This window comes from Cupressus sempervirens, chromosome 7 (genome assembly GCF_028749045.1).
Source record: "Cupressus sempervirens isolate cs-2001-9-10 chromosome 7, ASM2874904v1, whole genome shotgun sequence".
NCBI classification, from domain to species: Eukaryota; Viridiplantae; Streptophyta; class Pinopsida; order Cupressales; family Cupressaceae; genus Cupressus; species Cupressus sempervirens.
The window spans coordinates 759,227,773-759,247,573 of NC_143124.1; the positions used below are offsets into that span (position 1 = coordinate 759,227,773).

Here is a 19,801-nt window from a genome sequence, read left to right on the forward strand (position 1 = left end):
TATTCAAGATAACAAAAGGAAAATGAATTAGAATGGTAGATATTTGATCCCACAAGAAAAATTTAAAGACTACAAGTCCAAAAAACTAGAACCAAAGGGAAATCGTAACAAGGATTTCAAAAGTAACCCCAATACAAATAAAAATGGGAAGGGAAATGAGAGGAAGGGGCCACCAATAGGATGCTACAATTGTGAAGGGGATCACTATGCTAACAAATGCCCTAGTAAGACAAACACCAACCAGCCACCTCGACCGCCCCTACCACCACAACAACATGTTTACCAACAGAGGATGCATTCAACATTAGAGAATCAGTAGGCAGAACAACAATTGGGCTGGACCGAAACTCTAGGTAAGATCTACGAAAACCTTATTTCTATATTAATTGGTACTGGGGCCTTAGAATGTTTTATATCTCCTAAGTTATTAAGTAGATTTCCAAAGAGGTACAATTACATGACAAAACCATGGATGGTTGAGTATGCAAACCAATCAAGGTCAAAGGTAGAGCAGTGTCGATTTGAGATATGGGTTGACTTTCTAAAATTCTCTACAAAACTAAACTTGTACGTAGAACTCTTGGGTCCTATGACATCATCATAGGCATTAATTGGCTTAGTGAACACAAGGCAAAAGTTGATTGTCTTGCCAAAATTATAGAATTCTTGGATGATCAAGGCAATCATGTAAGTATTAAAGGAGCTCTACATGAAATCAAACCATGCCAAATATCTACCATGCAACTTAAGAGATGTAGAAGGAAAGGGTGTAAGATTTTTGCAGTTACAATTGAAGATATATGTAACCAGGAAAATGGAGAAATAAGAGATGAATCAAAAGGATCAATTGCAGACAAGTATCCATATTTTGAGAAATTTCAAGATGTTTTCCCAGAAGAACTTCCCAGACTACCTCCATCTAAGGATTTTGACTTCTCAATAGATTTAGCATGTGGTGCAGAACCTATATCCCAAGTTCCGTATTGGATGACCACCACTAAATTGATGGAATTATAAATACAGTTATAGGATATGTTAGATAAGAAACTTATTCGACCTAGTGTTTCACTTTGGGGAGCCCTGATATTGTTCATCAAGAAAAAGGATGGGACTATGAGATTATGTATAGACTATAGGATGCTCTATAAGGTCACCATCAAGAATCGGTATCCACTTCCTAGAATCGATGATCTGTTTGATCAAATGAAAGGTGTTACAGTATTCTAAAAATTTGACTTTAGTTTCGGATACCATCAACTCTGCATCAAGGATGAGGATATACAGAAGACTATGTTCAGGATTAGATATGGGCATTATAGCTTTATGGTATTTCTCTTCAGGTTAACCAATGCTCTGGCAACCTTCATGAACCTAATGAATAGTATTTTTCAAGACTGTTTGGATAAGTTTTTATTGGTATTTATAGATGATATTCTGATCTACTTAAGAAATGAAAAAGAATATCAAAAACATCTAGAAAAAGTTCTATAGAGGTTGAGAAAACATAAGCTATATGGGAAGTTTTTGAAGTGTGCCTTTTATCAAAAGGAGATTTGGTATCTAGGACATATTATATTAGCTAAAGGGAATGTTTTAGATCCTTCAAAAATAAAAGCAATCAAGGAATGGCCCATACCTAACAATGTGATAGAAGTCAAAAGCTTCATGGGGTTAGCAGGATTCTATAGGAAATTTGTTAGAGATTTTTTCCAAAATAGCTTACCAAATCACTTCACTACAAAAAAAGGGGAAGAAATTTATTTGGACCAAGAAATGTCAAACAACCTTTGAGTACCTAAAGGAGAAGTTAACTACTACACCTATACTAAGAGTACTAGATCCCCAAAAGGAATTTGTGGTTATAACTGATGCATCCTAAGAGAAATTAGGAGGTGTATTGATGCAAGAAGAGAAATTTGTTACATGTGAGTCAACAAGGTTAAAGAACTATGAACAATACTATGCTCCTCATGATCTGGAGCTAACCACCATTGTGCATGCTCTCCAAATGTGGAGTCACTACTTGATAGGGAAGCCTTTTGAACTTTGATTAGATCACCATGGCCTAAAGTACATCTTTACTCAACTCAACCTTACCACCAAGCAAAGGAGATGGTTAGAATTTCTAGCAAATTATGACTTTGACATTAGTTACATTAAAGGTAAAGAGAATAAGGTAGAAAATGCATCAAGCCAACAGAGGCATATTTCTACTATGGTCATCATAAATATTAGATTAAGGGTCATGTATTACAACATTTAAAGCAAGATGAATTCTATACAGAGATCAGTCATGCACTTATCAAGGATCCGCAAGACCCCAGATACTAGTGCAGGGCACCTAAACCCTTGTTATTGGTTTGGTTTGTGTTTTTTTTTTTTTTTGAGGTTTGTTGTGGCTCTAGCCAATTCATTGTGTTGTGTTGGTGTGCTTACGCCAAGTTGGTTTGCCTAAGCCTTGTCTAGGTGTGCTAATAAACTATGGGTGGACACTAGGTGGTCAAAGTGGGTCAAAGTCCGCACAAGTCATTGGGAAATGGAATATGACTCAAATAAGTGCTAAGTAGTGGTTTTCCATCTTTTCCAAGTGTTTGGAACTCTTACAATGCAAAGTTGTTCAATTATTGTCAAAATTTGTAAAAAGTCGTTAAGTTGCCAAAAGTTGCTAGGTGGGGTCTAGAGGGAAAAAATGAGTATTTTGGTTTCCAGGAGACCAAGGTATGCCTAAAAACCTCTATTGGACCTAGTTATATCCATCCAAAAAGGTTTCAAGGGTATAGAAGTCAAAAATGTAAAAATTGCCAAAGTTACCAACAACTTTGCAAAGTTGCTTGACAACAAATTTTCCATTTTTCTTGAAATGGCATGGAAAAGAAGGAAAATGGTTGGTGTAACTGAACCAACACCTTAGGAGGCTTTATAAGACCTTAAAGGATCAAGATCAAAAGGTTGGACATTGGAAGAAGATATATTGCATTTGAATACAAACATTTTTTAGCATTTTTCCATTTAAAGTTTTTAGTTCTTGCAATACAAGATCAAACCAGCGGATTGATGGTTGTAGTTTAACTTTAGATTCAATTAGTTCATGATAGTATAGTACTTTTTTCTTCAATTAGTTTCCTTTCAATTGTTCATTTGTTAAGATTTTGAAAATTATTTTTGGAAACACCCTGTTTGCTGGTCCTGCTTAGGCAGCCCACACAAAAATGACTCTCCCATGAGTTCCTGCCATGGAATCATCATGGAAATGAGGTAAATGGGAGAGGACATCATGTACATAATTTATTATAAAGATTGGGCCCTAAAAATGAAGTTTTCTATTTTTTCAATGATGCCCTAAGCAAGTTTTGTCCACTTGGCTAGGGAATCACAGTGCTAAAAGAAGGAACATGAAGGTTTAAATATTGCTAAAACTTCAAACCAGACTTGGAGAAGGTAGAGGGACAATAAGTGAAGCTTTGTGCCAAAGGATAAGTTTCCAAGATCAAATTTGCTACCCTTGTGAAGAAGCCCTAGGTGATGTTGCAATTTTTTCTTGAAACCTTTGTATTAAGGCTAAATTCTTCCTTTCTATTGTACGGACACCTTGAGAACCTAAAACCTTGAAAATCCTTTAGGTCTTCCAAAAGGGTACTCATAAATCAAATTTTTTGCCACCTTGCTAAGGGAAGTTTTGAGATATTTCGTGTTTTGCCTAACTAGGAGACCTAATTAACTAGGCCTATTTTGGACAGATTTGGTCTTGAAAACAAATGGGTATTAAAACCTTGCAAAGAAGGATATCAAGAGTCTAGGGAAGGTCAAATATGACTTTTGGAAACCCTCATCCCATCAAAAAGGTGTTATAGTCCATTTGGTTGCAAAATGGTGTATGGAGGTGCCTAGCAAGAGTACCTTGGAAAGAAGCATGCAAGCAATTCATTGATGTTACCTTGGCAGGAATTTGCAAGAGGATCTAATAAAGATTGTCTATTGGTTGGGGTTGAGCAAAGAAACCTATTAGGCTCATCATAGGCTTAAGAAAGTCCTAAGAGAGTTAGGACTAAGTGTTAGCAACCTACCTTGTGTTACATCAGATTGGTATCAGAGCTTGTTGATTTGGGAAAGTGGGTAGATGTTTCAAAGTCAAGAATCCATTGGAGAGTCGGCCATAGTGACCAATGTAGAGCTAGCCAAAGAGATGGGTGGACAGAAAGAGGAACATAATCTTAGAAGAAGCCTTGGAAGAAATGAAGGCAAAGTTAGAGGAAGTTTTGAGGTAACTAAGAAGAATCAAGAAGCTAAAAGTGGCACAAGTGGTAAGGGGAAGGTAGATGAAGAAGACCTTGTCCCTGAACCTGACTCTCCTATCAATGAAGAGCCTTTTTTGAAAGCTAGTAAGGCCTTGGGAGGAAAGGCCCTAGAAGGTGTTCCCTTGTTTAGTGGGAAGATGGATCCTAAATTGGCGATGGATTGGATAAAAGGGATGGAAAACCATTTTGGATGTGAAGGCATTACTGAAGCACAAAAGGTCAAAGGAGCCAAGTCAAGACTAAGAGGAGCAGCACTTACATGGTGGAAATACCTTGAGGAAGAAAGGGAGAAGCTATGCAAGGAGCCTATAGCAAATTGGAAGGCAATGGTAACTAATATAAAAGAACAATATTTGCTTGAGGATTATGAAATCCAAATGCATAAGAAGAGGCAAAGTCTAAAGCAAAAGGACATGGATATAGCTGAATATACTGAATAATTTCATAAGTTATGTTTAAGATCTAGAGTACAAGAAAGTGAAGCCATTAAAGTGGCTAGGTACCTAGGTGGCATTAGATTGATCATTCAAGAAGAAATCAGTTTGTGGGCTCCTACAATAGTCCATAAATGTTTTCAAATTTCCTTAAAGGTAGAAGAAAAGTACAAAAAGAAGGAAGATTCAAATCAAAAGGGTAGAGGCAAGGGAAGAGATGGAAGAGGTAGAGGCTATGGAGGAAGAGGACTGGACTACAAACCCCAAGGAGACACTAAAAGTTATGATCACCAAGAAGGAAGTTCTAGAAGAGGAAAGAAAAATAGGGGCAGAAGTTCTAACACCAATTGGAGGGGAAGAAGCAGCAGCCAGGGAAGAGGCTCCTCCTACTTTGCTACCATGAAATGCTATCATTGTCAACAACTAGGACATCTTGCATACCGGTGTCCCGAGAAGAGCTCAACTTCACAAGTACAAAAAGGGTAAATTATGTCCAAGAAGAGTCTAGCAGTAGCAATAAACACTCTAAGGTCCCACTTGAATCAGATTAAGGAGAGAACCTCATGATAAGGAGGACACTCATCAAAGAACCAATTAAGGAGGAACCAAGCCAAAGGAGAGCCCTCTTTAGAATCTACTACAAAATCTTGGGGAAAATATGTAGAGTGATCATAGATTCAGGTTCAACTAATAATATTATCAGTAAAGAGGCTATCAACAAACTGAAATTGAAAAGAATCCCTCATACAGACCCCTACAAGGTCACTTGGCTCAACAAGGAACAACATATACTTGTTGGAGAACAAGCATGGGTGGAGTTCACTTTAGGGAAGTATAAAGATAGGGTCCTATTTGACATTCTTCCCATGGATGCATGCCACCTTTTACTTGGAAGGCCATGGAAATTTGATAGTCAGGCTATACATGATGGTACTAAGAACTCCTATTCCTTCAAGAAAGATGGAGTGACATTCAAGATTCAATCTTTGCTAGAAGAGAGAGAGTTGAAATCTACACCAAGTGTTCCCATGGTTGGAAGGAAGAAGTTGCTAAAGACCCTAGAGGAAGGAGGGGGAGTTGGATATGCCTTGGTCTTGAAGCCCAAAGATGAAACTGTTGGTGAGGTGAAAGGACTACTTGAGAAGTACAAGGACATAGTGAGTGATGGGAAACCAGCCTCCCTACCTTCTAAGAGACTTGTTAGCCACCAAATAGACTTTATCCCAAGAGCCACCCTACCTAACAAAGCTACCTATAAGATGACACCACGAAAAAATGAAGAAATTGCCAAACAAATCCAAGAACTCCTAGACCAAGGATTGATTAGGAAAAGCATTAGCCCTTGTGCAATCCCTATTGTGTTTGCACCTAAAAAGGGGGAAACATGGAGACTATGCCCCGATTCTAGAGCCATTAATAGAATCACCATTAGGTATAGGTTTCCAATACCTAGAATTGAAGACCTAATGGATTGTTTAGGGGGGGCAAAATACTTCACCAAAATAGACTTGAAAAGTGGCTACCATAAAATAAGGATCAATGAAGGGGATGAATGGAAAACAACATCCAAAACTATTGAAGGCTTATATGAGTGGCTTGTTATGTCATTTGGTTTTTCTAATGCTCCATAAACCTTAATGAGACTCATGAATGATGTCTTGGCAGATTGCATTGGTAAGTTTTTTGATGTCTATTTAGATGAAATTTTAATTTTCAGTAAAACTAAAGAGGAGCACCTAAAGCATTTGCAAATTATTTTCAAGAAATTGCATGATGAAAATCTAATGGTCAATTTGGAGAAGTGTGACTTTATGAAGCAGGAGCTAGTTTACCTTGGTTTTGTTTTGTCTTAAGGAGATCTCAAGATGGACCAAGAGAAGGTAGATACCATCCTAAGTTGGCCTACTCTAGGAACTGCATCAGATGTGAGAATCTTCCATGGTTTGGCTAAATACTATAGGAAGTTCATTAGAAAATTCAGTGGGATATGTGCACCTATGCTAGATACAATCAAGGGTGGAATGAAGACAAAGTTCCTTTGGACTCCACAAGCTAATCAAGATTTTGAGACACTAAAGAAGAAAACCACAAAATTGCCTACCTTGGTGCTCCCTAGTTTTGACAAGCTCTTCCGAGTGGAATGTGATGCTAGTAATGTAGCCATTGGGGTTGTTCTAAGCCAAGAAGGTAGATTGGTGGCCTTTCATAGTGAGAAACTTAAAGATGCCAAAAAGAGGTACTCCTCCTATGACCTAGAGTTGTGTGCTCTAGTATAAGCTTTAAGAAAGTGGAGGCACTACTTGCTCCCTAAAGAGTTTGTGGTGTATTCTGATAACCAAGCTCTCAACTTTCTAAACTCTCAAGAAAAATTGAGTAACAAGCACATAAAGTGGGTAGAGTACCTACAAGCATATACCTTCACAATCAAGCACAAAAAAGGTGTACAAAACAAAGTTGTTGATGCTTTGAGTAGAAGGCTCCTCACAGTGCAAGAACTACAACTCCAAAGCATAGGGATTGATAGCTTCAAGGCCTTTTATGCTGATGATGAGGACTTTGCTCATATTTACAAGGTATGTAAGGAGTTTAAGAATAGTTTTCACGGTGAATTTTCCAATTATACATTGCAAAATGATCTTTTGTTTAAGGGCAGTCTGCTTTGTGTCCCTAGGAGATCCATAATTCAAGAAAAACATAATGGGGCACAAAGTGGTCACTTTGGAGTCAACAAGACTCACCACTAGGTTCTATTATTGACCTAGAATGTCTAAGGACATCAAGCAATATGTGGAGAGTTGCATCGTATGCCAAAAAGAAAAAGGGACATCCTCTAATACTGGACTTTATCAGCCACTTCCAATACCTTGAAGACCATGGGAATGTCTTGGCATGGATTTTGTTGTTGGTTTACCCAAGACAAGATAAGGATATGACAGCATTTATGTCATTGTGGACCGATTAAGTAAGATGGCCCATTTTGTGCCTTGCAAAACTACTCATGATGCTTCTAACATTGCTCATCTATTCTTCAAAGAGGTGGTTAGGATCCATGGCCTACCACTCAGTATAGTTTCAAACCAGGATGCAAAGTTTATGAGCCATTTTTGGAAGACATTATGGCATAAACTTGGAACAAATTTATCATTTGGATCAGTGTACTACCCACAAATTGATGGCCAAACAAAGGTCATAAATAGGAGCCTTGGAAACTTGTTTAGGTGCCTTACAAAGGAGTATGGGCAATCATGGGACCAACTCATTGGACAAGCTGAATATGCCTACAATGACACAATAAATAGGTCTACTGGTAAGAGCCCTTTTGAGGTGGTTTATAGCTTACATCCTTGAGGCATATGTGAACTAAGGGACCTGAAAAATGGAGCACAAGGAAGTGGGTATGTTGAAGACTTTGTCCAATCTATGAAGGAGGTTCATGAGACAATTAGGAAGACACTACTTGACAATACTGGAAAACTAAAACTAAAGGTGAATGCCTCTAAAAGAGAGGTTCAATTTTAGGTTGGAGATTTGGTAATGGTGCATTTAAACAAGAAAATATTATAGAAGGGTGTACCACACAAGCTGCAAATGAGGAGGTTGGTTCCTTGCCAAATCCTTGCCAAGTATGGCAACAATGCATACAAGGTGGATCTTCTTGTAGACCTAGGATTGAATCCTATCTTCAATATTGCAAACCTGGTCTCTTATAAAGGACCAGCTATAGATGTCATTCAAAATATTCATGAGATCACTCAAGAGATAAGAGATCTTCAACTCCCTCTCGCTCCATCCCTACAAGCAAATAAAGTCCTAGACTCAAGAGCCTACAAGAAGACAAGAAAGAAAGATTACATGGAACACTTGGTACAGTGGTTAGGAAAGGATGATGTTGAGGATACATGGGTGAAAGAATTAGATTTCAAGAGGCTAGGGATCGATCCCACCTTACTCAACCCAAGGATGGGTTGACTTCTTTTTGTTTGGGGGAGTATGGTGCAAGGCACCTAAACCTTTGTTTTTGGTTTGGTTGTGTTTTTTTTTTTTTTGAGGCTTGTTGTGACTCCAACCAAGTTATTGTGTTGTTTTGGTGTGCTTAGGCCAAGTTGGTTTGGCTAAGCCTTGTCTAGGTGTGCTTATAAACTCTCGGTGGACACTAGGTTGTCAAAGTAGGTCAAAGTCCGCACAAGTCATTGGGAAATGGAATATGACTCAACTAAGTGCTAAGTAGTGATTTTTCATCTTGTCCAAGTGTTTAGAATTCTTACAATACAAAGTTGATCAATTATTGTCAAAAATTGTAAAAAGTTGCTAAGTTGCCAAAAGTTGTCAGGTGAGGTCTAGCAAGCAAAAATGAGTATTTTGGTTGCCAGGAGGCTAAGGTATGCCTAATAACCTCTATTGGACCTAGTTATATCCATCCAAGAAGGTTTCAAGGGTATAGAAGTCAAAAATGTAAAAACTGCCAAAGTTGCCAACAACTTTGCAAAGTTTCTTGACAACAAATTTTCCATTTTTCTTGAAATGGCATGAAAAAGAAGGAAAATGGTTGGTGTAACTGAACCAACACCTTGGGAGGCCTTATAAGACCTGAAAGGATCAACATCAAAAGGTTGGATGTTGGAAGAAGATATATTGCATTTGAATACAAACATTTTTTAGCATTTTTCCCTTTAAAGTTTTTAGTTTTTGCAATGCAAGATCAAACCAGCTGATTGATTCTTGTAGTTTAAGTTTAGATTCAATTAGTTCATGATAGTACAATACTTCTTTCTTCAATAAGTTTCCTTTCAAGTGTTCATTTGTTAAGGTTTTGAAAATTATTTTTGGAAATGCCCTGTTTGTTGGTCCTGCCTAGGTAGCCCACACAAAAATGACTCTCCCATGAGTTCCCACCATGGAATCATTAAGGCTAAATTCTTTCTATTGTACAGACACCTTGAGAACCTAAAACCTTGAAAATCCTTGAGGTCTTTGAAAAGGGTACTCGTAAATCAAGTTTTGTTTTCCAGCTTGCTAAGGGAAGTTTTGAGATATTTCTTATTTTGCCTAACTAGGAGGCCTAATTAACTAGGCCTATTTTGGACAGTTTTGGTCTTGGAAACAAATGGATATTAAAACCTTGCAAAGAAGGATACCAGGAGCCTAGGGAAGGTCGAATATGACTTGTGGAAACCCTCATCCCATCAAAAAGGAGTTATAGTCCATTTGGTTGCAAAATGGTGTATGGAGGTGCCTAGCAAGAGTACCTTGAAAAGGACCATGCGAGCAGTTCATTGATCTTACCTTGGTAGGAGGTTGTGGGAGGATCTTATAACTCTATTGGTTGGGGTTGAGCAAAGAACCCTATTAAGTTGAGCATAGGCCTAAGAGAGTTAGGACTAAGTGTTAGCAACCTACGTTGTGTTACATCAAACACAAGGACTTCTTAATAGAAGAAGATGGATTGTAGAGGTACGATGATAGGATGTACATTTTGAAAGCACCAAAAATTTGAAGAATGGTTTTAAAAGAATTCCACTCAGCTCCCTATTTAGGGCATCCCGGAGTAACCAAAATAATGGCAAATATAAAACCCCATTACTTTTGGAAAGGGATGAAAAGAGAAATAACAGATTATGTAGCAGGATGTCTAGAATGCCAAAGTCAAGGCAGAACACCGCTATTCAGTTGGTCTTCTATACCCGAACGAAGTACTAGAATGGAAGTGGCAGATAATTACCATGGATTTCATACAAGCACTATCCATGACTCAAAGCAAACACGACACCATTCTAGTAGTGGTAGACAAACTAACCAAGGTGGCTCACTTCATACCTAGTAACCTAACCGATGGAGCGCCAGAAATTGCTCACAAGTTCATGAGAGAGATTTTCAGACTTCATGGAGTTTCGTAGAAGATTGTCTTAGATAGGGATGCCAAAATAACCTCCAAATTTTGGCAAACACTATTTTTGACCTTAGGGACTACGTTAATATTAGCTCAGCTTATCATTCTCCAGGATTGGACCCTGATCTTTTTCTTTTTTTTGTGGTGCTAAAACTTTATTTTGCTCAGATACTACTTTTTAATTTTATTGTGAATATTCAACGAGTATGATTTAAAAAACATAAGGCGGAGGGTATGTTACATCCCAAAATTTTGACCTATTAAAATAAATTTATAGCAGTTGAGATGATTAGTTAAAACCTTCATTTTCTTTTGATCATGTAAAAAGGGAAGATATAGGTAACCGTTTATTTCATGTGAACTTGGTCGTTAACCGTTAGTATGAAAAAATGCTTGTTATATTTACTTAATGATGGTAGTTAGTCACTGCTTGTTATATTTACTTGATGATGGAAGTTAATTGTTGCTTGTTATATTTACTTGATGATGGTAGTTGGTCATTGTTACAGTTATCTATGTTATATTCTAATATTGATTTAAAAGGAAGAACTTGGTATTATTGTGGAAATGTTGTACGGGTGATTGTAAGAATAGATGAAGGGGAGAAAGCATTGCTAAACAAGATTTAAGGGATGGAGCACTATTCTAGTCCATTTGTCAATCGACAGTTATCGCCTCTAAATACCTTGATAAGGATTTAGCGACTTCTCACTATGTGTGTGTGTGTGTAACACGTACACACACACACGTGTATATATGCATATATATGTACATGTGTGTGTGTGTGTGTGTGTGTGGAGAGAGAGAGAGAGAGAGAGAGAGAGAGAGAGAGAGAGAGAAGTCTTTTATTAATCCAATGTGAGATGACCAAATACACTTGGTGCCACCTCCCTCTTATTTCTTTTAAACTTAGTAGCTTGAAACCGATCATTGAGCTATAGGGTATTATATATTTTTCATCATGGCACGATCTATGGTGGAACCTCTTTCACATTTAGACATTGGCTTCTATCTCAGTTCATACCTTTGCCATAATATAGCAAGAGTTGTTCCAAGTCGTATGAATTTCATTTATGCAGTCGAAGCCATGCTCTATAATAATGCATTGGGTTTTATGATAGCATACAAACATCACACTGTATCTAATTCAGTTCACTTGAAATTCTGAAATTCCTGTTGTTCAAATAAGGTGAAGTTGTTGGATCAAAATTGCTTAGGAGATATGCACTTCTTTGTCTTACCTCTGTTGTGAAAGTTGTTCTATCGTTCTAAAATTGTAAGAACTGTACTTATCACTGCTCAATATAGTACTCACATGGATTGAGATCAAGATTATCTATTCTGAAAGGGAGTTATTTTCTTTAAGGATTCACCCAGTTGGAGTAGACAATGAAATGGGCGAAGAGGAAGAAAACCCTGCAAAGAAAAGAAACAGAATCAAAATCTTAATATCTGAAATCAAAATAAGTTGATAACACGTCCAAGTAAGCGCATGTTTTTCCATTTATACTCTGTTGTCAAGTTGAGCGGTGGTGATTGGTTGCTAGAACCCATCTAAATCCTTGACCAAGATTGTTTGAGGCATGCTTGCCTATTTTTTATCACAAGATGTCAGTGGTGCCATTTAATCGAGTATGCCCGCCTATTATCGAGCGGACAATCTAAACATCGATATGCTCGAATAAGTGGACTAAGGTGCCCCAACCCAACCCCAAGGTAGGGAGGGCCTTTCTTTATAAAAGATTGCGTGAGGATTAATAAGGTCCGTTGTTGAGTGATTAAGCCTAAGTCCATGTTTCTCCTCTCACCAGAAAGTCAAGGCTTGCACAACATCAACAAATACCCCAGCTAGAATTGTATGTTTTCTTTTCAAATCTTTATCGTACAAGATTTTTCTCGTAATTAATAAATAATTCATGGAATGAATGGAAAATATTAGTTTATGTTGTATAAATCAGTTAGATAGTTATTTCAGTTATTTTCACATGAAATGGATTGTAAGGTGTTATAAATGTTTACGTAATATGATAATGTGTACTTTCCTAACTGCTTTTATTTTCAGAATTTAGTAATTTATTTCAGCCTAGAAAATTTGTGTTACAAATTCACTTAAGTTATGGAGCATACACATGAATGCACAGCACATAAAACATGAGGCGTACACATGAAATCACTTGAGTCAAGAAGCATGTGAATACATGAATTTACTAAAACTGAGGAGTATACAAATACTTGCATATAGATGCTCTTAAGCATGTGTAGTGCATGAAGGATACAAACGAATACACGTAAGGTGTGAAACATTAATGTAGCACATAAAGCATGAAAACACTTAAAATTGTAAAGTGTACCCTTAAGACGATGAGCACCCACATAAAGCATATAGCATACATGTGAATACAAATAAGACCAAAATCATTCGCATGAATTCACATTAAGTATACTCAACAGCGATTTCAAAGCAGGATGTACAGGCATAGATAAACGGAGAATCATGTTGCAAGTCATATGAATACACATACAACATGAATACACGATAGTATCCACATAGCATAATTATGGCTTGCCAAGTATTTCTCAATTGACTTTACTGATATGCTTTGTTTTGAGAGTATTGATGTAGTTCAATGGTACAATGCAGCTGCTCATAATCATACTCAACATCTTTAAGTCATATATGTTAGTCTTTAACTATTATCTACTACATATTTGACTTTTTTGCATATGATGTTTTGATACACGTTTGCAAACTTGTCTCTCCAGAGACTTCACAAAATCGGGTTAGCAGACTGACATGATGTAAACAGGATCATGATAATTAGGGTTTCAAACAACACAGATGAGAAGGGTGCATAAGTCCCAACTTCAGCAGCAATGACATGTTACTTGCTATTTTGCTTCCACCAATCACTCGCTGCTATTACCAAAGAGTGAATAGCAAGAATGTAGCAAAAGCCCTTTAAAATCTTACCTACAAGTGCTATAAAGACAGCTAAGAAGATGAGCAATAGCTCAAGTCTTCTAATTTACCTGAAAAGGAACACAAAACACTCAAGAACAAGATAGAAATGAAAACCAAACTAGTAGGGTCGATCAGGTTTCAAATAACGTGGGGTCAAGATGTTGTATGAAGATATCCTGCTGCAGAAAGAATCAATTACCTTTTAATACAAAAAGAAATATATAGAAACATATTTTGTTTCTCTAAGACTTGTTATTCTGAAGCGTACTATCAAAGAAAGTTCCCATGCATAAGAAATGCAAAGAAACAAAGGAAGCTGGCTAGTACTCAAGGGAATTAGCTATTAGAATCTATCGTGCATATACTATGATTTGAAGAGGAGATTCTTTTCTATTTGGCATAGGACAGCCAAAAAATAATAGCAAAGCCACTAAGGAAGTGGAGAGCAGGGCAGAAGAGTTTCAGATTCATGCCCCATGAAGTTTGGACAGCACTATTTTTGCAACTGTGCGTGGGAGCTACTTTCCTTAGCATCTAATTCTTGAATTTAACACAAAATAGTTTGCAATTCCAAGCAGCATTTAGATAGCATGCAAAATCACTCCATACTTTATGCTGAGATTGACTTGTGTGAGAAAATGTTTAAGCACATGTTCTTTCATTTTCTGAATGATTAAATCCCAAAATGAATTCCATGTAGCTGCTATTTTAAATACCAATATCGAGGACAACTTTGCTATAACTAAAATTATTGAGTTTTCATCCACTCAAAGATTATTTCAATGTAGAACTTAAGCCATCCCACACCTGTATCTAGTCCTCAAACGTGTCAGAAAATATCAGGTCAAAAGCTTCGTTCATCAAGATTCAAAATTTCACATATCTCACTCTCAGATTATTTCCCTGTTAAGGTCCTTGTAGATGCTTAAGACTGGTGAAATATAATTAAGATGTTAGAGATCTTATGTTTTTACATTAAATTTCCAAAATAAGTTAGAATCATATTATCCACAACTCAAGCTTACCAGTTTTTCTTGATGAGGATATTTTGTTGAGATCTCTATTATTCTCTTCTAAAGTTAGCCAGGTAAAAGCATCCAAAAACAACTTGAATCTGAAGCCTTAGCAAAAAGGAAATAGAACAGATTTTGATGCTCTTGGTAAACTTTGCCAACAGGCAATCTACTTAAACAAGCTTTCACCCTCAAAAGGGAAAAACTTTGACAGCATAACTATGTTGTTCATTAGTGGGAGACAAAATTGTATTCAATCAAATTCGTGATTCACATGTAATTGAAAGGGAATCTTAAGTATAACAAAAATCATGAAAGTTAATGAATCCTAATGCTCAGAAATTTTCAAAAATAATGAGCATCAAACATATAGTACCTGTGAAATTGACATTCCAATAAACTATCATGTAATGTGTCGGGTGCTTTTATAGTGAAATGCTATCCTTAATAATGAAGCTCTATTCCTGCACGGCACTCCAACCTTCTTTCCAACAAATTAAACATTTTCAGACTGATCATAACTTGCAACTAAAGAAACAACCTTGATATAAATGGTAAAAACTAGCAATCCCCTGTTTCCCTGAAATGTTTATATTCATATGCAATAAGGGGTTGTGTGGTATGTCTCACTCCAGTATAAAGACCTTATGTAATAAATACAAGGCAAATAGGGATATGTGTATCATTCAGTCCGAGCTTGCTTAAAACTTGATACAATGAACTACTAACATAAATACATGTACAAAAGCACAAGCTCACTTAAAACTAGTAGCCAACTGTGAGGCAATCTATATCTAAAGCACTCTGAGATAGACTTTTAGGTACCTCTTCTCAAGATCTCATCACAACCACACAACTGAATACAACTTGCGACAGAGAATGCCTCGCATTAAAATTCAATCAAGCAAATAATCCTCCATGCACTTTTTACTTCTGCTTTCCAGCTCAAAGTATACTACAGAACGTTATACACCGTACAACACTCACAAAATTGAACAGTTTTTGTGAGACTTCCTCTTTTTCTTTCTTTTCTGCTTGGGTGGCTGAATGACAACTTTGATTGCTGCATCAAAGACTGCTTTGACATTCTGCAAATGAAAACATCAAATAATCACACAAATCTGTATCATTCTGTAGGAAACTCCAAAAGAAATCAGCATCAAAGTTGCAATCTCAAAGGAAACAAAGGCAAATTTTATCAAATACATTATTTCAAAAAAACGGGAATGACCATCTATATTTTTGCAAATGTTTTATAACCTTGCACAACACTAAAACCAGTAGACCAATTCAAGAAGTTGAAGAAATTAATATCCACTAAATATGAACCCACAACATAATTCTGTAAATGTTTTATGAGATTACTGGATACTTCTACCAAAATCACAATTCAATAAGATGAAAAATTAATTCAACACAAATTCTAAAATTTTAAGCATAAAATATGCTTTTCAAATTCAGACCTCCAAATATTACATAGATAAGAAGACTAAGAATATATTGCCTTCAATTCAAAGCATGCAGCTTTTATTCATGTACCTGCTGAGTTTTTGCACTGCATTCTATATAAGCAGCAGCTCCAATCTGCTTTCTTAGCTCCTCACCCTGCATGCCAAATACAGAGTTACCAGATATCCAATTGATAGAGTCGATTCTGAAAAAAATAAATCATGGGTAAGATTCCATATATTTGGCAGGCATTTAGAGTTAGACCCTCAGTAGGAATCCAGCCCAGGATAACCCCTCAAAGAATTATACAATTATAGTCTTCTGACTGACAGTGAACTTCTAGTTCTGTAAAATTAGTTAGACTCAAAAAATTTGAATTCATGAAAATTGAAGTACCACACAGAGGATAGAATGTTGAAAAAAAGATCTCAAAAATTCAAGGCTGCTGGACATACCACCCTGCTCCCCTAGTACAAGTACAATAATATATAGTACAGATACAAGTACAGTACTACATGTATACCAGTGGGACAACATGCCTGCCCAAATTTAAGCTGCATTGGATAATCTTGATTCACCATTTTTAAAAACCTGTGCCACATCTGAGTAAAATGTGTTACAAAAATAAATAAGTGCGCTAATAACCAATGTTCCATCCCCATTTCGTTTCAAAAGACTAAAGTCAAGGGCAGCTTCCAATGGTGCTGGCAGTTGTCTATGTTATTCAAGATCAACTGGCAGCAATTGATAACAATGAATACAATTTAAAATCTTGTTCTTATGGAATGTAATGTGAAACCTTTTCAAGTACAGTTTTTTCTATTTTAATTTTTATGGAACTTCCTTAATGTACAAGCATAGTGGCAAACAAAACCACCAGAGTGAGTCAGTTCATGGATCTTGAAAGGGTTTGTGGGAAGATCCAGAAAACCAGGAGGTGGACAGTTGATGAATTCTTGTTCATGTCAAGGTTTGTGGTAAGCCTGTTTTATACCATGAAGGACAGAGACATTCCTTTGAATCAAGATTATGAACCACAAGAGTTACTGCAGTTGGAAGTGCTACGGAGGAATGTGGACATTGTTGATATTGTAAACAGTTGTATAGGAGAATAGTTGACTACGAAGATCTTCTGACAGTTGGACTCCTTGGAAGTATGGTTGGCCGGTGATATGTTCACTAGAAGTCAAAGCGGGATAAGTTCTCATATGTGATCATGTGCAGCAAGATCCAGATAGCAGTATGCAGACCTAAAAGTATGCATAGGCATACAATTCTGTTTCCAAGTTGTATTGGGATCTTTCTCTCCATGTTTACACTAAGGGGGTGTTCGGAATTAGTGTTCACGAATATTTAAATTAGCCTTATATACAAGGTTCATAATATTAAGTTGTAATGAAACCTTTAGTATTATTAATAGTCACAAAGTTTGTTTAGTACATTATCATAATAGAGGTACATGTTCAGTTGATAAGTAGGAGGTATTTTCCACAGCAAGTCAAATTGTGATATTGCTATCAGGATTCAACTGTGTAGTTTTTTGAGTCACATCATTGACCTGTGTCCCATGAGGTATGTTCAGTTGTTACAAACAACTCAGTTTATTTAGGAATATTGTTTCCTAAATAATAGGCTTTGAGAATTCTATAAATATGTTAAGTGTATTTACTACTAAATGAAAATGAAAAAGCTCATATATCTTGCTTTTAATTTTTGCAGCTTCTTTCTGTGCCCATATTGCTTACAAGCCACTCTTCTAGTATGTCTCTGACTAGAAGAACAAGATATTAGCAGCTCACAAAAATGCCTTTTCTGGACCTACTCATATAACCATGTATCATTTCATTATGTGAGGTTTCAGCTCTATGCCACGGAGATGCGAAGACGAGCAACTATTTCTCACAGCAGTATTTATTGCAGCATTTGTCATCTGTTTCAAATCCTTACTCATTACATCCATATTCTAAACCAAAAACTGCAAACTGTGTTCTATAACCTCTTTGGGCTTCTATCTTGCATGAAGATCACTCATGTATTGTAACAGCTTCAAAGGCTGTCAAAGCCACAATATCGATACTACTGAATTGAACCTAAATTAAATCCAAAAATGCTGGAAGTATAAACCGTTTGATATTTATGATATCAAAAGTTTCTATCAAAAAGAAATCTAAACATCTGGTTGATGAGTTTTGACACCATTCAAGTAGAATTACAGTATTCCAAGTCCAAGACTGGGCATGCCTAAATAAAGCCTATCCAATCTTTGCCAAGTCGAAGTCTGTTAACACAGGTCCTTATGAAAATACTGTAGATAGCCTAAACGTATATCAATTTTGTGAATCGCCCTTTTGTTCAGCACTGATTCTGTGCCATGTTTTGTCAGGTGTCCAAGTTAAAAAAATAGCCTGCCAAATCTGTGCCAGGTCTAAGACTGTAACACTGCTCAACTGAAACAAAATCCTTCAAATTCTGTAAAAACAATTGGATTGATAAATGATTTTTCCACCATAAAACAATAAAACTCTGCTACGTTTACCATTTCCATTTATTAGTAATTAAGAGTGTTACTGTTTTAAACTGTCACCATAACAAGACTGGCGCCATAGAACCATTTAACTTTAAAGTAGATATTAATCATGCAAATATTCAGGTATAGAAATAGGACATGATTCTGTCAATATATGCAATTTTGGCCTAGTCTTATGTTCAGATAATAACTGTTTGTCACAGAAGCTGTATATAGGCAAGTGTCCATCTAAAGCATACTAACATATTTCTAAAAGTATGAAGTACATTTTATCAATACATTGTTCTCTGTCTTTTCCCTGGTGTTTTTATCCATTTCACTGTATTCACAAAAATGACAGCCTAGTCAGATAAAAAAAGAAACTGGGAATTCTCAAGTGTTCTGGCAATATTATCTTCATAAATATAATGGTAACACTAGAACAGAAAGAATTCAATACAATCTATGGTGAATTCCCTCAAGTTTTTCAGAATACAGGCTAAATTATAATCTGCAGTGAAATTATAAAATATAATAGTTCTTGCAACCATAATCCAGATCAAGTGATTATTTCAAGGTGTGTGATGGATATTTATGTAAGAAAAATTGTTGCCTGGAACAAAGGTTTGTAGAAAGCATTTTCTATCATGTCAATTCTTGGGAGATAAAACTGTAAGGCAATTCCACATACCAATTCAGTTGTTACGGCCACAGCACCTGGGTGATCAGTATAGAATTGTTTGTCCTCCCGAAGATCTGGATATACGATATGATAATGCTTAATAAGATACAGAAACTCTAAAGTATCATCTAAATAAGTGCATTGGATCCATTCACATTATTAAACTCCTTTAAGAATAAACCAATATCTTGGAAGATTATTTTTCAGTATGAAATTATGCTTTGAAAAGAAGAATGTAATTTGAGAAAACCTTAACATAGTCACAAATAATAATCAATTTTTCATCTTAAGTTTACAAAAAAACAAATATAAATTTCAAACTGTTTACACCAAATTTTATGAGCTCAATTATCCAATTTATGTAAACAGATTTCTTACATAAATTTTGGCTTGTATACAAGGAAGACACATCATTAATAAGGGAAACCTGTGCACTAAAACATTCCATTTAAAATATCTCTATCTGAAGTTTCAAGTTCAACCCATATGAAATTGTTTACAAAGCATTCAATATTATGTCTACATATGCAATCTTCATCCCAAAGTCTCCTAAAGCATGATTATCACATAGAT

The 19,801-nt window shown here is 36.2% G+C and overlaps 1 protein-coding gene across 1 annotated transcript in view; it reads right to left on the reverse strand.

The window, feature by feature from the left end:
• Positions 1 to 15,113: 15,113 nt before the first annotated feature.
• The window catches only part of LOC149549496 (rac-like GTP-binding protein ARAC3), a 35,205-nt gene continuing 30,517 nt past the window's right edge, over positions 15,114 to 19,801 (reverse strand). Inside the window, exons 5-7 of the mRNA XM_089792870.1 lie at positions 19,238 to 19,302; positions 16,131 to 16,196; positions 15,114 to 15,679 (exon numbers count right to left, since the gene is read on the reverse strand). Coding sequence (XP_089648996.1) covers positions 15,575 to 15,679; positions 16,131 to 16,196; positions 19,238 to 19,302 — 236 coding nt within the window. The 3' untranslated portion in view covers positions 15,114 to 15,574. The remainder of the gene's footprint in view (positions 15,680 to 16,130; positions 16,197 to 19,237; positions 19,303 to 19,801) is intronic.